This window comes from Dendrobates tinctorius, unplaced genomic scaffold (genome assembly GCF_039654945.1).
Source record: "Dendrobates tinctorius isolate UK_male_01 unplaced genomic scaffold, ASM3965494v1 ptg000013l, whole genome shotgun sequence".
In the NCBI taxonomy this organism is placed as follows: Eukaryota; Metazoa; Chordata; class Amphibia; order Anura; family Dendrobatidae; genus Dendrobates; species Dendrobates tinctorius.
The window spans coordinates 12,250,684-12,264,636 of record NW_027361681.1 but is presented as its reverse complement, the minus strand read 5'-3'; the positions used below and the strand labels follow the sequence as shown (position 1 = coordinate 12,264,636).

At 55.5% G+C, this 13,953-nt stretch overlaps 1 protein-coding gene across 11 annotated transcripts in view; it reads left to right on the top strand.

Moving 5' to 3' along the window:
- Positions 1 to 435: 435 nt before the first annotated feature.
- BRD3 (bromodomain containing 3) overlaps positions 436 to 13,953 on the top strand; it is a 58,716-nt gene continuing 45,198 nt past the window's right edge. For 6 of the 11 annotated variants that reach the window (XM_073559242.1, XM_073559224.1, XM_073559214.1 and 3 more), the window contains exons 1-7: positions 1,013 to 1,478; positions 10,550 to 10,682; positions 10,908 to 11,218; positions 11,765 to 11,902; positions 12,156 to 12,309; positions 12,501 to 12,686; positions 12,993 to 13,207. In XM_073559242.1, coding sequence (XP_073415343.1) covers positions 10,988 to 11,218; positions 11,765 to 11,902; positions 12,156 to 12,309; positions 12,501 to 12,686; positions 12,993 to 13,207 — 924 coding nt within the window. In that variant the 5' untranslated portion in view covers positions 1,013 to 1,478; positions 10,550 to 10,682; positions 10,908 to 10,987. Of the gene's footprint in view, positions 457 to 652; positions 1,479 to 10,549; positions 10,683 to 10,907; positions 11,219 to 11,764; positions 11,903 to 12,155; positions 12,310 to 12,500; positions 12,687 to 12,992; positions 13,208 to 13,953 lie in introns of those variants that run through there. The other 5 variants (XM_073559201.1, XM_073559193.1, XM_073559185.1 and 2 more) reach the window with 5 other exon arrangements.

Genomic DNA, 13,953 nt, shown 5'->3' with positions numbered 1-13,953 from the left:
TTGTGGTTTTTGTGCGGTTTTCCCCCTGCGGATTTGGAGACTGGGGAGGTGGAAAACCGCACAAAAGTAGTAACATGCTGCAGATTTTGTACCGCAGGAAAACCACGTGGAAAAATCCGCAGCGTCTGCACAGCAGTTTTTTTTTTTTCATTGACTTACATGCTACTGTACATCACAATGCGCATATGCAACGTTTCTGTGCGGTAAAATCCGCTGCGGATCCGCTGGATGTCTGCATGGTGTGCACACAGCCTTACTGGGGGGAGCGCCAGCTTCCTACTGCCACCAGCTCTACCTCCAGTGAGTGGCGCTAGTGAGCTCTGCGTCTTCCTTCTGGATGGGAGCTAATTTGCATAGTTGTCTTCCCAGGGATCACTGCCTGATTTCAGTCTACATCAGCTGGTGGCCCCTACAAGGAGTGATCGTACCCTGAGCCTTCAAGGGTCTGGGAATGAGGTGGGCCACATCTAACACCGGGGCGACACCCCCCTCCCCCCATGTCCTGCACGGGGGGCACCTAGGAGCCTCCACTGCAGGGCAGAGGATATAAATAGAGGCCGCCGGACAATGAGTTGCGCCGACGACTAGAATAGAGGGAAGTCATGGAGGAGGAGGGATCCTGGGGCCTCCCCCTGCCCAGTCACACCGGAGGCCGCCTGCAGTGCCAGTCTCAGACGTGCCCACACAGGAAACAGTGGCCATCCCAGGCTAGCACTAGTCCAAAACGGGGCTCACATCAAGCCGCTGATCGTGTTATTACCCCCGCACTAGCTTTTCTCTCCCATTCCCGGCCACTCCATGGAGGGGGAAGGGAAGGAAACACCAGGGCGGTGCTGGGAGTTGTAGTCTGTTCGGACAGCTCACTTTCATTTCCTGCAGTAGCGACGCATGCGGCCCATAGACTACAAATCCCGATGGGCTGTGCGAGTTTGGCGCATGCGCGCTGCTCACTTCGAACTCGTCTATTATGCTGCCTTGGTGAGGATAAAAAGAAGAGGCGCTGGAGGTGCTGTGCGGGGAACGTTACGGAGCGGCGGGGGCGAAGTAATGTTCGGAGCTAGCACTTCTCTTCCTGTGTCTGTGGCTCTGTGTACGGAAGGTGGGGTGCGGGCCCGCCGCCGAGGGAGGGGGGAGAACAGCCGTGGACCTGGGGCTCCCCCTCCCCCGCCGCTCTGTGGTAGCGGCCGCTCAGGACGAGCCTTTGTGATACATTGTAAAACAAAAGCTTCCGCGCGGAGCGCCCTGATACATTGTGGCCGCCGGGAACGGACGGGCGGGGAGCTGGAGCGCCGCTGCCTGCCCGGGGGCTGCCGGAGGTACACCCAACCCGGGGAGCAGGGGACATCTTCCCTGCCCGCCATCTTTTAAAGGGGAGATATTCAGGGAGGGGGAGCAGGAGGCGGATCCGGACAGCGGCCAGGCTGAGAGTGTGAGACTGGCCGGGGCCTTCATCAGTGCGGTACCGGAGGACCCAGCAGGTAGAGGCGGCTGTAGTGTCCGGGCCGGGTGATGTCTGATGAGCCGCGATTGCCTGTGTCTGAACTTATCACTGCTGGCCCTGTATGTGACAGGTCATCTGCCTGTGGACAGCTGCGACCTGTGCAGGGATGAGGCGGATGGTGGCTAGAGCAGCAGCAGTGCTGGTGTCTGTGGCGGATGGTGGCCGGAGCAGTGACGTGTCTGTGGCAGAGGGTGGCCGGAGCAGTGACGTGTCTGTGGCGGATGGTGGCTGGAGCAGTGGCGGAGGGTGGCCGGAGCAGTGACGTGTCTGTGGCGGATGGTGGCTGGAGCAGTGGCGTGTGTGTCTGTGGCGGAGGGTGGCCGGAGCAGTGACGTGTCTGTGGCGGATGGTGGCTGGAGCAGTGGCGGAGGGTGGCCGGAGCAGTGACGTGTCTGTGGCGGATGGTGGCTGGAGCAGTGGCGTGTGTGTCTGTGGCGGAGGGTGGCCGGAGCAATGACGTGTCTGTGGCGGATGGTGGCTGGAGCAGTGGCGTGTGTGTCTGTGGCGGAGGGTGGCCGGAGCAGTGGCGCCTGTGTGTGTGTCTGTGGCGGAGGGTGGCCGGAGGAGTGGCGCCTGTGTGTGTGTCTGTGGCGGAGGGTGGCCGGAGGAGTGGCGCCTGTGTGTGTGTCTGTGGCAGAGGGTGGCCGGAGCAATGGTGCCTGTGTCTGGCGGATGGTGGCTGGAGCAGTGACGGATGGTGGCCGGAGTAGTGGCATCTGTGTCGGATGGTGGCTGTAGCAGTGGTGCCTGTGTCTGGCGGATGGTGGCCGGAGCAGTGGTGGCCGGAGTAGTGGCATCTGTGTCGGATGGTGGCTGTAGCAGTGGTGCCTGTGTCTGGCGGATGGTGGCCGGAGCAGTGGTGGCTGGAGCAGTGACGGATGGTGGCTGGAGTAGTGGCATCTGTGTCGGATGGTGGCTGGAGTAGTGGCATCTGTGTCGGGTAGTGGCATCTGTGTCGGATGGTGGCTGGAGTAGTGGCATCTGTGTCGGATGGTGGCCGGAGTAGTGGCATCTGTGTCGGATGGTGGCCGGAGTAGTGGCGCCTGTGTCTGGCGGATGGTGGCCGGAGCAGTGGTGGCTGGAGCAGTGATGGATGGTGGCCGGAGTAGTGGCATCTGTGACGGATGGTGGCCGTAGCAGTGGTGCCTGTGTCTGGCGGATGGTGGCCGTAGCAGTGGTGCCTGTGTCTGGCGGATGGTGGCCGGAGCAGTGGTGCCTGTGTCTAGCGGATGGTGGCTGGAGCAGTGACGGATGGTGGCCGGAGTAGTGGCATCTGTGTCGGATGGTGGCCGGAGTAGTGGCATCTGTGTCGGATGGTGGCCGTAGCAGTGGTGCCTGTGTCTGGCGGATGGTGGCCGTAGCAGTGTTGCCTGTGTCTGGCGGATGGTGGCTGGAGCAGTGACGGATGGTGGCCGGAGTAGTGGCATCTGTGGCGGATGGTGGCCGTAGCAGTGGTGCCTGTGTCTGGCGGATGGTGGCCGTAGCAGTGGTGCCTGTGTCTGGCGGATGGTGGCCGTAGCAGTGGTGCCTGTGTCTGGCGGATGGTGGCCGTAGCAGTGGTGCCTGTGTCTGGCGGATGGTGGCCGTAGCAGTGGTGCCTGTGTCTGGCGGATGGTGGCCGTAGCAGTGGTGCCTGTGTCTGGCGGATGGTGGCCGTAGCAGTGGTGCCTGTGTCTGGCGGATGGTGGCCGTAGCAGTGGTGCCTGTGTCTGGCGGATGGTGGCCGTAGCAGTGGTGCCTGTGTCTGGCGGATGGTGGCCGGAGCAGTGGTGCCTGTGTCTGGCGGATGGTGGCCGGAGCAGTGGTGCCTGTGTCTGGCGGATGGTGGCCGGAGCAGTGGTGCCTGTGTCTGGCGGATGGTGGCCGGAGCATGTTGAGCCTGTGTCTGGCGGATGGTGGCCGGAGCAGTGGCGCCTGTGTCTGGCGGATGGTGGCCGGAGCAGTGGCGCCTGTGTCTGGCGGATGGTGGCCGGAGCAGTGGCGCCTGTGTCTGGCGGATGGTGGCCGGAGCAGTGGCGCCTGTGTCTGGCGGATGGTGGCCGGAGCAGTGGCGCCTGTGTCTGGCGGATGGTGGCCGGAGCAGTGGCGCCTGTGTCTGGCGGATGGTGGCTGGAGCAGTGACGGATGGTGGCTGGAGTAGTGACGGATGGTGGCCGGAGTAGTGGCATCTGTGGCGGATGGTGGCCGTAGCAGTGGTGCCTGTGTCTGGCGGATGGTGGCCGGAGCAGTGGCGCCTGTGTCTGGCGGATGGTGGCCGGAGCAGTGGCGCCTGTGTCTGGCGGATGGTGGCTGGAGCAGTGACGGATGGTGGCTGGAGTAGTGACGGATGGTGGCCGGAGTAGTGGCATCTGTGGCGGATGGTGGCCGTAGCAGTGGTGCCTGTGTCTGGCGGATGGTGGCCGTAGCAGTGGTGCCTGTGTCTGGCGGATGGTGGCCGTAGCAGTGGCGCCTGTGTCTGGCGGATGGTGGCCGGAGCAGTGGCGCCTGTGTCTGGCGGATGGTGGCCGGAGCAGTGGCGCCTGTGTCTGGCGGATGGTGGCCGGAGCAGTGGCGCCTGTGTCTGGCGGATGGTGGCCGGAGCAGTGGCGCCTGTGTCTGGCGGATGGTGGCTGGAGCAGTGACGGATGGTGGCTGGAGCAGTGACGGATGGTGGCCGGAGTAGTGGCATCTGTGGCGGATGGTGGCCGTAGCAGTGGTGCCTGTGTCTGGCGGATGGTGGCCGTAGCAGTGGTGCCTGTGTCTGGCGGATGGTGGCCGTAGCAGTGGTGCCTGTGTCTGGCGGATGGTGGCCGTAGCAGTGGTGCCTGTGTCTGGCGGATGGTGGCCGTAGCAGTGGTGCCTGTGTCTGGCGGATGGTGGCCGGAGCAGTGGTGCCTGTGTCTGGCGGATGGTGGCCGGAGCAGTGGTGCCTGTGTCTGGCGGATGGTGGCCGGAGCAGTGGTGCCTGTGTCTGGCGGATGGTGGCCGGAGCAGTGGTGCCTGTGTCTGGCGGATGGTGGCCGGAGCAGTGGTGCCTGTGTCTGGCGGATGGTGGCCGGAGCAGTGGTGCCTGTGTCTGGCGGATGGTGGCCGGAGCAGTGGTGCCTGTGTCTGGCGGATGGTGGCCGGAGCAGTGGTGCCTGTGTCTGGCGGATGGTGGCCGGAGCATGTTGAGCCTGTGTCTGGCGGATGGTGGCCGGAGCATGTTGAGCCTGTGTCTGGCGGATGGTGGCCGGAGCAGTGGCGCCTGTGTCTGGCGGATGGTGGCCGGAGCAGTGGCGCCTGTGTCTGGCGGATGGTGGCCGGAGCAGTGGCGCCTGTGTCTGGCGGATGGTGGCCGGAGCAGTGGCGCCTGTGTCTGGCGGATGGTGGCCGGAGCAGTGGCGCCTGTGTCTGGCGGATGGTGGCCGGAGCAGTGGCGCCTGTGTCTGGCGGATGGTGGCCGGAGCAGTGGCGCCTGTGTCTGGCGGATGGTGGCCGGAGCAGTGGCGCCTGTGTCTGGCGGATGGTGGCCGGAGCAGTGGCGCCTGTGTCTGGCGGATGGTGGCCGGAGCAGTGGCGCCTGTGTCTGGCGGATGGTGGCCGGAGCAGTGGCGCCTGTGTCTGGCGGATGGTGGCCGGAGCAGTGGCGCCTGTGTCTGGCGGATGGTGGCCGGAGCAGTGGCGCCTGTGTCTGGCGGATGGTGGCCGGAGCAGTGGCGCCTGTGTCTGGCGGATGGTGGCCGGAGCAGTGGCGCCTGTGTCTGGCGGATGGTGGCCGGAGCAGTGGCGCCTGTGTCTGGCGGATGGTGGCCGGAGCAGTGGCGCCTGTGTCTGGCGGATGGTGGCCGGAGCAGTGGCGCCTGTGTCTGGCGGATGGTGGCCGGAGCAGTGGCGCCTGTGTCTGGCGGATGGTGGCCGGAGCAGTGGCGCCTGTGTCTGGCGGATGGTGGCCGGAGCAGTGGCGCCTGTGTCTGGCGGATGGTGGCTGGAGCAGTGACGGATGGTGGCCGGAGCAGTGGCGCCTGTGTCTGGCGGATGGTGGCCGGAGCAGTGGCGCCTGTGTCTGGCGGATGGTGGCCGGAGCAGTGGCGCCTGTGTCTGGCGGATGGTGGCCGGAGCAGTGGCGCCTGTGTCTGGCGGATGGTGGCCGGAGCAGTGGCGCCTGTGTCTGGCGGATGGTGGCCGGAGCAGTGACGGATGGTGGCTGGAGTAGTGGTGCCTGTGTCTGGCGGATGGTGGCTGGAGTAGTGGCATCTGTGTCGGATGGTGGCCGTAGCAGTGGTGCCTGTGTCTGGCGGATGGTGGCCGGAGCAGTGACGGATGGTGGCCGGAGCAGTGGTGCCTGTGTCTGGCGGATGGTGGCCGGAGCAGTGGCGTCTGTGTCGGATGGTGGCTGAAGCATTGTATTGTGAGATTTCTTCTGTTGCTCCAGGGGTCTGTACATGGCTCTATGTGCTGTGCCCCCATTTTCCCCCGTTCGTAGTGCTGACCCCTTGGTTGTCTCCCACCTGGCATGGCCTCGGATGTGATCATGTAGGTGGCCGACGGTCACGTCTCCTCTCTATTTTCTTTGTGTGATTTGTATATGTCTGTGTTCTAGTAAAGTTTCATCTGCGCCTCTCCAGCTGTTGTGAAACTACAACTCTCAGCATGAATAGAGCATCGTGCTCTTAAGAGATGATGGGAGTCTGCTGTCCTAGATGTTTGTTGTGTCTGCCACAGCTGGAGAGCTGTGACAGTGTAGTAGGGAGGGGGCCTGTCCTGTGTCTGTGGTGTTACTCAATATTCCTTAAGGGCAACTGATTAGCGGCTTCTGCTCCATGGGATCAGGTATACTGTCTTTTGGGGAATAACTTGATGCTTTTGTTTGTCTGTGGTTAGTAGACACTGGTTTTCCACCCTCTTGTGTTTGTCTTTGCTGAATTAGACTAGGTTTCCTCCTGCCTCTGGGATGGCAGCGTGATAACCCTGCAGTCACTCAGGGGCAGTTGCTCTGCTGCCGTAGAATCAGAAATGCATGGGTACAATTGGACTGAATGTAGTGTAGTAGTTAGGCCATACTAGGAGTTGTGATGTCTCCTACAGCAGAGGTAGGAGCCAATGTGCGCAAAATCTCCCTTATTCTCTTAGGAATGTGCCCCGTGTCGAGAGCATTTTGCCCAGATCTCGTATTCTGACACTGGGTACACCATGTTTGCCCTTTATATCTGCAGACTTCGCCCCTTTGGCGTCCTGCACCCTTTGGCAGCAGTGTCTGCTCTGGACCCGGGGTGTATGACATGCATTGCCGCCCTGGTCTTACTTGCAGACAAACTTTGTTATTGTTCTCTACAAGATCTTCTGCGAATACGCTACATTGTCACCTAGCTAAAAGATGGAAGTTTCCATTTTGGTTGCCATGGCTACATCCTGTTTTGTATATGCCGTGTGTATGGACTTCTTTTATTGCAGCTTATTAAACGTCACACATGGATGTAGCTGTGACAAATGAACACTGAGATTTCTGTTCTCTATACTGCAGCCTGGATCCACAGACCTGTAGAACCAGCCAAGCCTCTTCTATATCCACACTGATTCTGCAGAAATCCCATAGAATCCCGTTTCAGAATGGATGCAGCGTGACCCTTTATTCTATGACTGAAGACCCTGTAACATCTGTGCTCCTTTCTTATGATCTAAGGATGTAGTGGTCTGATCAAGCAGCTCGTATTAAATTAACCCTGCATCTTGTGGAAGTCTCAGTTATTAGGCAGTGTTCAGAATGAACCTGGAATATGGTCTTGTGACCTCAAATGGCAGCGTGGACATCAGAGGGTCTCCGTCACAGCTCCCGTTCACATGTGGCGGTTGTGCTGTTGATTTGCTGGCAGAAGCTCTGCACCTATCACAGTAACAGCAGAGTGGACATAATTTTACCAAATTTGATCCACAACGTGTCACATTCTGCTGCTTATTCTCATTGCTGATTTTCCACTTGTAATGTCTGCAACAAATCGGCTCTTAACATGTTCAGCGAAAAACGTGAATGTGTGACTGCACCCTGAAAGTGTAAGGCTTGCAAGACACCGGGGTTCTGTCAGTGGCAGTCGCCAATGTTTCTTTCATTTATTTTTTATTTTTTGATTGAGCCTGGACTAGATGGGCTTGCTAGGCCACAATGTGACTACAGGGGCAGAAGTGTCTGTCATTGATCCTGACTTCCTATCGGCGTTTGTGTATTCCGGATGATGGGAGAGAAGTGTGTGAGACGATTGACGTATCAGCTTGGGCTGTGGAGTCTGTGTCCATTTTGCTGGAGTTGGCATAAAATGGACAGACTCTTGATTCCTAAAATATATACTATATTGAGTACGTAGTACAATGCAGGGTGTGCTGTAAATGTTTTCCTAATAATTTGGGAAAGTTATAAAATGTCCTATAAATGTTTGTTCTGTTCCTGATCTAAGGATCTGGGCTTTTAGATGAGATGAATCTGCTGCCCTTTATGTACATGCTCAGTAGTGACCAGTGCTGTGTGGTCGTAGATGAGATGAATCTGTGCTGCTCTTTATGTACATGCTCAGTAGTGACCAGTGCTGTGGAGTCGTAGATGAGATGATTCTGTGCTGCCCTTTATGTACATGCTCAGTAGTGACCAGTGCTGTGTGGTCGTAGATGAGATGAATCTGTGCTGCCCTTTATGTACATGCTCAGTAGTGACCAGTGCTGTGGGGTCGTAGATGAGATGTATCTGTTCTGCACTTTATGTACATGCTCAGTAGTGACCAGTGGTGTGGGGTCGTAGATGAGATGAGTCTGTGCTGCCCTTTATGTACATGCTCAGTAGTGACCAGTGGTGTGGGGTCGTAGATGAGATGAATCTGTGTTGCCCTTTATGTACATGTCAGTAGTGACCAGTGCTGTGGGGTCGTAGATGGGATGAATCTGTGTTGCCCTTTATGTACATGTCAGTAGTGACCAGTGCTGTGGGGTTGTAGATGAGATGAATATGTGCTGCCCTTTATATACATGCTCAGTAGTGACCAGTGCTGTGGGGTCGTAGATGAGATGAATCTGTGCTGCCCTTTATGTACATGCTCAGTAGTGACCAGTGCTGTGGAGTTGTAGATGAGATGAATCTGTGCTGCACTTCATGTACATGTCAGTAGTGACCAGTGCTGTGGGGTCGTAGATGAGATGAATCTGTGCTGCCCTTTATGTACATGCTCGGTGGTGACCAGTGCTGTGGGGTCGTAGATGAGATGAATCTGTGCTGCCCTTTATGTACATGCTCAGTAGTGACCAGTGCTGTGGGGTCATAGATGAGATGAATCTGTGCTGCCCTTTATGTACACGCTCAGTAGTGACCAGTGCTGTGGAGTTGTAGATGAGATGAATCTGTGCTGCACTTCATGTACATGCTCGGTGGTGACCAGTGCTGTGGGGTCTGAGATTTGGCTTACCGACTTCACAGCCCTGCTTGTGGCGCATGTAGTGTAGCCTCCCAGCGTTGGTAACTAAGAGTGGCAGAAGTTGGATCCCTTGTTCTCAGTTATTGGCAATTTGTGCAGTAATTGGGGCCTATACATTAATCGGTTCCATGTATGAGAGCAGCTCCCGTGGGGATCAGACCGATCTCTGACCATTAGTCACTGATACAGGAAAGATATATATCTTTGTACCGTGTTAGGCTAGTTTCACACTAGCGTTTATGAGCGCAGCGACGGCCTGCGCACGGCCGCCGCTAAGCCCCGCCCCTGCCGCGCCTCCGCCGGTAGCTCCGCCCACCAGCGCATGATGCTGCATGCGCCCTGCGTCCCCTATCTTTATCACAGGGGGCGCAGGCCGTGCGCAGTATGCGTTTGGCGGCGCATGCGTCCTTTTGACGGTGCGCCGACCTGCGCCAAACGCAACCTGCTGCAGTTTGGTTGCGTCGGCGCACCGTCAAAAAGGCGCATGCGCCGCCAAACGCATACTGCGCCCCCTGTGATAAAGATAGGGGACGCAGGGCGCATGCAGCGTCATGCGCCGGTGGGCGGAGCTACCGGCGGAGGCGTGGCAGGGGGCGGGGCTTAGCGGCGGCCGTGCGCAGGCCATCGCTGCGCTCATAAACGCTAGTGTGAAACTAGCCTTAGCCAGTATGTGTAGCCTGATGGAGTCACCTGCGTAGTCTCGAAAGCGCGCAATGTGTTACCATCTTTTCAGTTAGCCATTAAAAGGTATCAACTACTGAGGATTCTCAATTCTAAATATTCTTCATTAGTCACTTCAAAACACTTTTGTGTGAGGGTCTGTGTGTGGAGCGGTTGCTTTGCTTTGTCCCAGTCCTGGATGATTTGGTGTGCAGCATGTGCCCATGGTCCCATACCGGCCTCGTCTGAACAAAAACACTGTGCATTAATTATTTTTATGGTTTCTCGTTTATATTACATCAGATTTGTCACTTTGTGGTGCAGCATCCTCATGTTGTACCTCCTTGTAGTGTCAGCACTGCTGTCTGCATAACATGAAGCCTTCTTCTGTTCCCTGGATGTTTGGCTGGGACGCAGTTCAGATGACAGTCTGTCGATTCTCTGCTTTGCCGCTTTATTTTCCTTCTTGGATGCAGAAAGTGTCGGATATTTTTGCCATCAGGTTTCCAAACTAGTTTGTCAATCAGCTCTTCTGGTCCTGTAAAAGTGTACACGGCATTGATCCAGAAATACATGAAAGTAATGCAGCCAGGGATCTCGTTGTTTCAGGTCTGATATAACAGCAAAGTTCATCTGTGATGTCAGGAATAGTCCTAAAAGGAGGAACAGTTGGCACAGTACAGAGTATTTCAGGACAGGAGGGTGCTGATATTGTAGGTGGTTTTAGATGGTCAAATAGGAGGGGTAGGGCTTCATAGCAGCATATTGTATTTCTGGAGAGACGTGTGGTGATTGGGGAGGTGCCTCTGTAAACTAGATGTGACATGTTATAAAGGGGGAGGGGATTCACTGCCATCTTTGCAGTCCTGCTACCCCCCCCCCCCCCCCCGCTGTGTATGTGATCGCTGTGGGGATTCCTCACTGGGCGTTTTGCTTATTTGGGAATATCATTAATTTGCTGATTTTTACACTGCAGTCTTGAACCTTTTCTTGGTGTTTCTGAGGAAGTAGAACGACAGCCGGTGAGAAATCTAAATGCTGAACTATAGGTCCTCTTGAGAATGGCCTCCTGATCCACGATGGCAGCCTCCTGACCTCTGCACAAGAGCGTAAGAGCACCCCATTTTATCTCTCGTAACCGTGAGTCACTCAGGGCTGCATATGTTGCCCGTCTGAAGCTTGCAGTTGGCTCTCGGGAGCAGACCTTTGAGTTTCTTGGATCTTTCCTGGTGCCCTGAAACCTTTTCTGTTTCTAGTTTGGATGTAAGTGGCACAGACACCGTGAGTTGCGTTGTAATGGTTCTTCCTGACGCTGTTTTCTTCCTGCCTTGTAGGTTCTATGGTCGGACTCCTGAGATGGGATGTCCTTCCTCGGCGAGGGCCATAAAAGTAGAGATTGTGTTGCAGATTTACTATGAAAGGAAGTGACCCAGAGAAGACCAACATGTCTGCCGTCACAGTTGCTGCTCAGGCCCCTCAGGGGCCCGTGAACCCACCGCCCCCAGAAATCACAAACTCCAACAAGCCAGGCCGCAAAACCAACCAGCTACAGTACATGCAGAATGTGGTGGTGAAGACGCTGTGGAAGCATCAGTTCGCCTGGCCCTTCTACCAACCCGTGGACTGCATCAAGCTGAACCTGCCCGTGAGTCTTCTCAGCGTTGAGGTCCCAAGTTCTTCAGCTTTATACTATCAGTTTCTCGCCAGTTTAAACATCTCTGCTTGTTGTCAGGGGCTAAAAAACTTAATTTACAACCAGAGACTGAAGACCTATTCTGGTCTCATTTTGCTCACACATCTGTTGGTTTGCTGCCGTTTCTTCCAGTCCAGATTAACCTCTGTAAGCTAGACGTGCAAATATCCTACTCACACGGACACATTATGACAAATGGCCAGATCTTGTGTTCCAGCTGCTCATGGAGTAACATTGTAGCAAACACTCTGCTCACAGTCAGTGGAAACAAAAACAGCAGCTATGTGCCTACTTACTGACAGAAAGCAGAGATCTTAACCTGTGAGCTGTACTTCCTCCGCATTAGACATCTGCTTGCTGTGAAGCCTCTGAGCCTTTTCTTTTTCTGTAACTATAGATTTGCAGTGAAGATGTTGAGCAGCTGCAGCTCAGTGTGATCCGCTTTACTGTCACACATCGGCCTCTGACGTTTGCTCACGATGTGACTTTTACTTTCAGGACTATCACAAGATAATTAAGAACCCGATGGATATGGGGACGATAAAGAAGAGACTTGAGAATAATTACTATTGGAGTGCCAACGAATGCATGCAAGACTTCAACACAATGTTCACAAACTGTTACATCTACAACAAGGTAGGCGCTGGATCAGGATAGCGGGGGGAGATTGCTGTGTTGTCTTGGTGAGCAGCCATAAGTCTCGGCTCAGGTCTGGAGAGATGGTGCACTGCTGGACTACAACCACATGCACAGCAGCTCTGCTGTGAGGGGGTCCGGTCTCCCCCCCCGTGTGTCACAGCAGGTGCCGAGTTGCCACTAGAATGACTGTTGTCTGCTGCGTGGAGTCTGGTTTCTTGTTCTGCGCTTAATGTCTGGTTTTCTTCCTTAGTCCACAGATGACATTGTCTTGATGGCTCAAGCCTTGGAAAAGATTTTCCTTCAAAAAGTAGCACAGATGCCACAGGAAGAGGTGGAGCTATTGCCTCCTGTCCCAAAAGGCAAGGGGAAAAAGCAGCCGCCCCCTCCGTCCACGCAGACACCAGGTACCCACATAGATTATCTATCTCCTGACCAACTCTGCAGCTTGACCAGAGGGGCACCTGTCTCCAGAGGATCTCTGCACGTGGTTCAAAGACCTGCTCCGAATACAGCCTCTATCAACCTACAGAAGGCAGTCAGTCACAATCGTTCGTTTTGATAATGGCGTCCTCGTAACCAGATTTTTTTTCTTCAGTAATCACAGAACCAGAGCCACCTGTTGTTGAGAAAGCCGCTCCATCTCCCAAACCGGTGGCTGTGGAGCGCAGCCCTCCCAAAGCACCTGTAGTGGAGCGCAGCCCCCCCAAGCCTGCTGTAGTGGAACGCAGCTCTGGAAGACGAGCCGAGCCACCTGTGGAGAGGCGCCGGGAAAGATTTAAAGGTCTCCTGTAGTTTTGTGTAATAACTTGAGACCCAGGCTTGGTGTAATGACTGCATGGATCACTACCACAAATGCAGCACCATTGTGTCCCGTGTAGACGAGACTTGCAAGATTGGTCCTGCCAGCACAAACCTTTTCTGCATGTCTTGCACTTGCCTCTGTTCTGTAGCTGATCCTCCAGTCTGGAATCTCGCCTGTGTTCTGTGGGGTGGATGATGGCGGGCGTAACTGGGTGGTTTCCATATTGGATGCTAGCAACAGTGATCTTGCTCATCCGTTACATTTGTCCGTGTTGTCTCCTTCCAGCCGCAGCCCCGGCCTCCAGCATCTCCACAGTCAATCCCACAGTGCAGCTCACCAACATCGCTCCTCTAGTGTCCCAGACGCCAGTCATCGCTGCCACTCCTGTGCCAACTATCATTGCTAATGTAACGGTACCAGTTGCCACCGCTGCTCCTCAGCCGCCTCCAGCCGCCCCAGTCCCAGTAGCACCAGTTCCTCCGGCTGCCCCAGTTGTTAAGGTAACGGAGAATATTTGTTGTTTTAGAAACGTTTTTTTACCCCCTCAGAGGCTCAAGGTGCTTTGGTCAACCAACCCTTCTTTTGTCCCAAATGCTTTACACTGCTTTTGCAACACACTTTTAGCAGGTAGTCAATACACAGATGAATGATAAACTACAAGTAGCTAGATGATCATCACGGTCTACACCATGAAAAAGACCCCAATAATTAAGAACCTCGTATAGGGGTGCACTCAAATAACCACCCAGCCATAAAGCAGCTGTATGTTTGTGCAGCTCCAGTTTTATCATTATGACCTCCTGGCCATGCAGAAGTGCTGAGCCCCTCATTTTTCAGGAGATTTGTTTAATTTAAGCTGCCCTTTAACCCCTTCCTTATTTCTGCCGTACATGTACCGCTCAGCGGGAAGTGCGTACCTGGAAGCTGTCGTACTTGTATAACAAGATTTTCCCAGCTCATTAGCAGAACTGTTAAATCATCATTGGGCATCAGCTGTTCCTCATATTGGGCACTGCTGTAACGTTTACAGTCCGTGGTAGCTCTGATCATGGCAATTTAACCTTTCAGGTTTTGCTGTCAATACGGATAGCGGCATCTGCATGTATATCTGATGGAGGGGTCTCCATTGGCACCCCGCGATTGCTATGTTTCTATGGTAGCCATAATGACCACAGTCTGAATAATTGCTCTGGGTCACCCAGCTAGAGTAGCATGTAAAAGTTTGGGCATCCTTGGTCAAAATTAA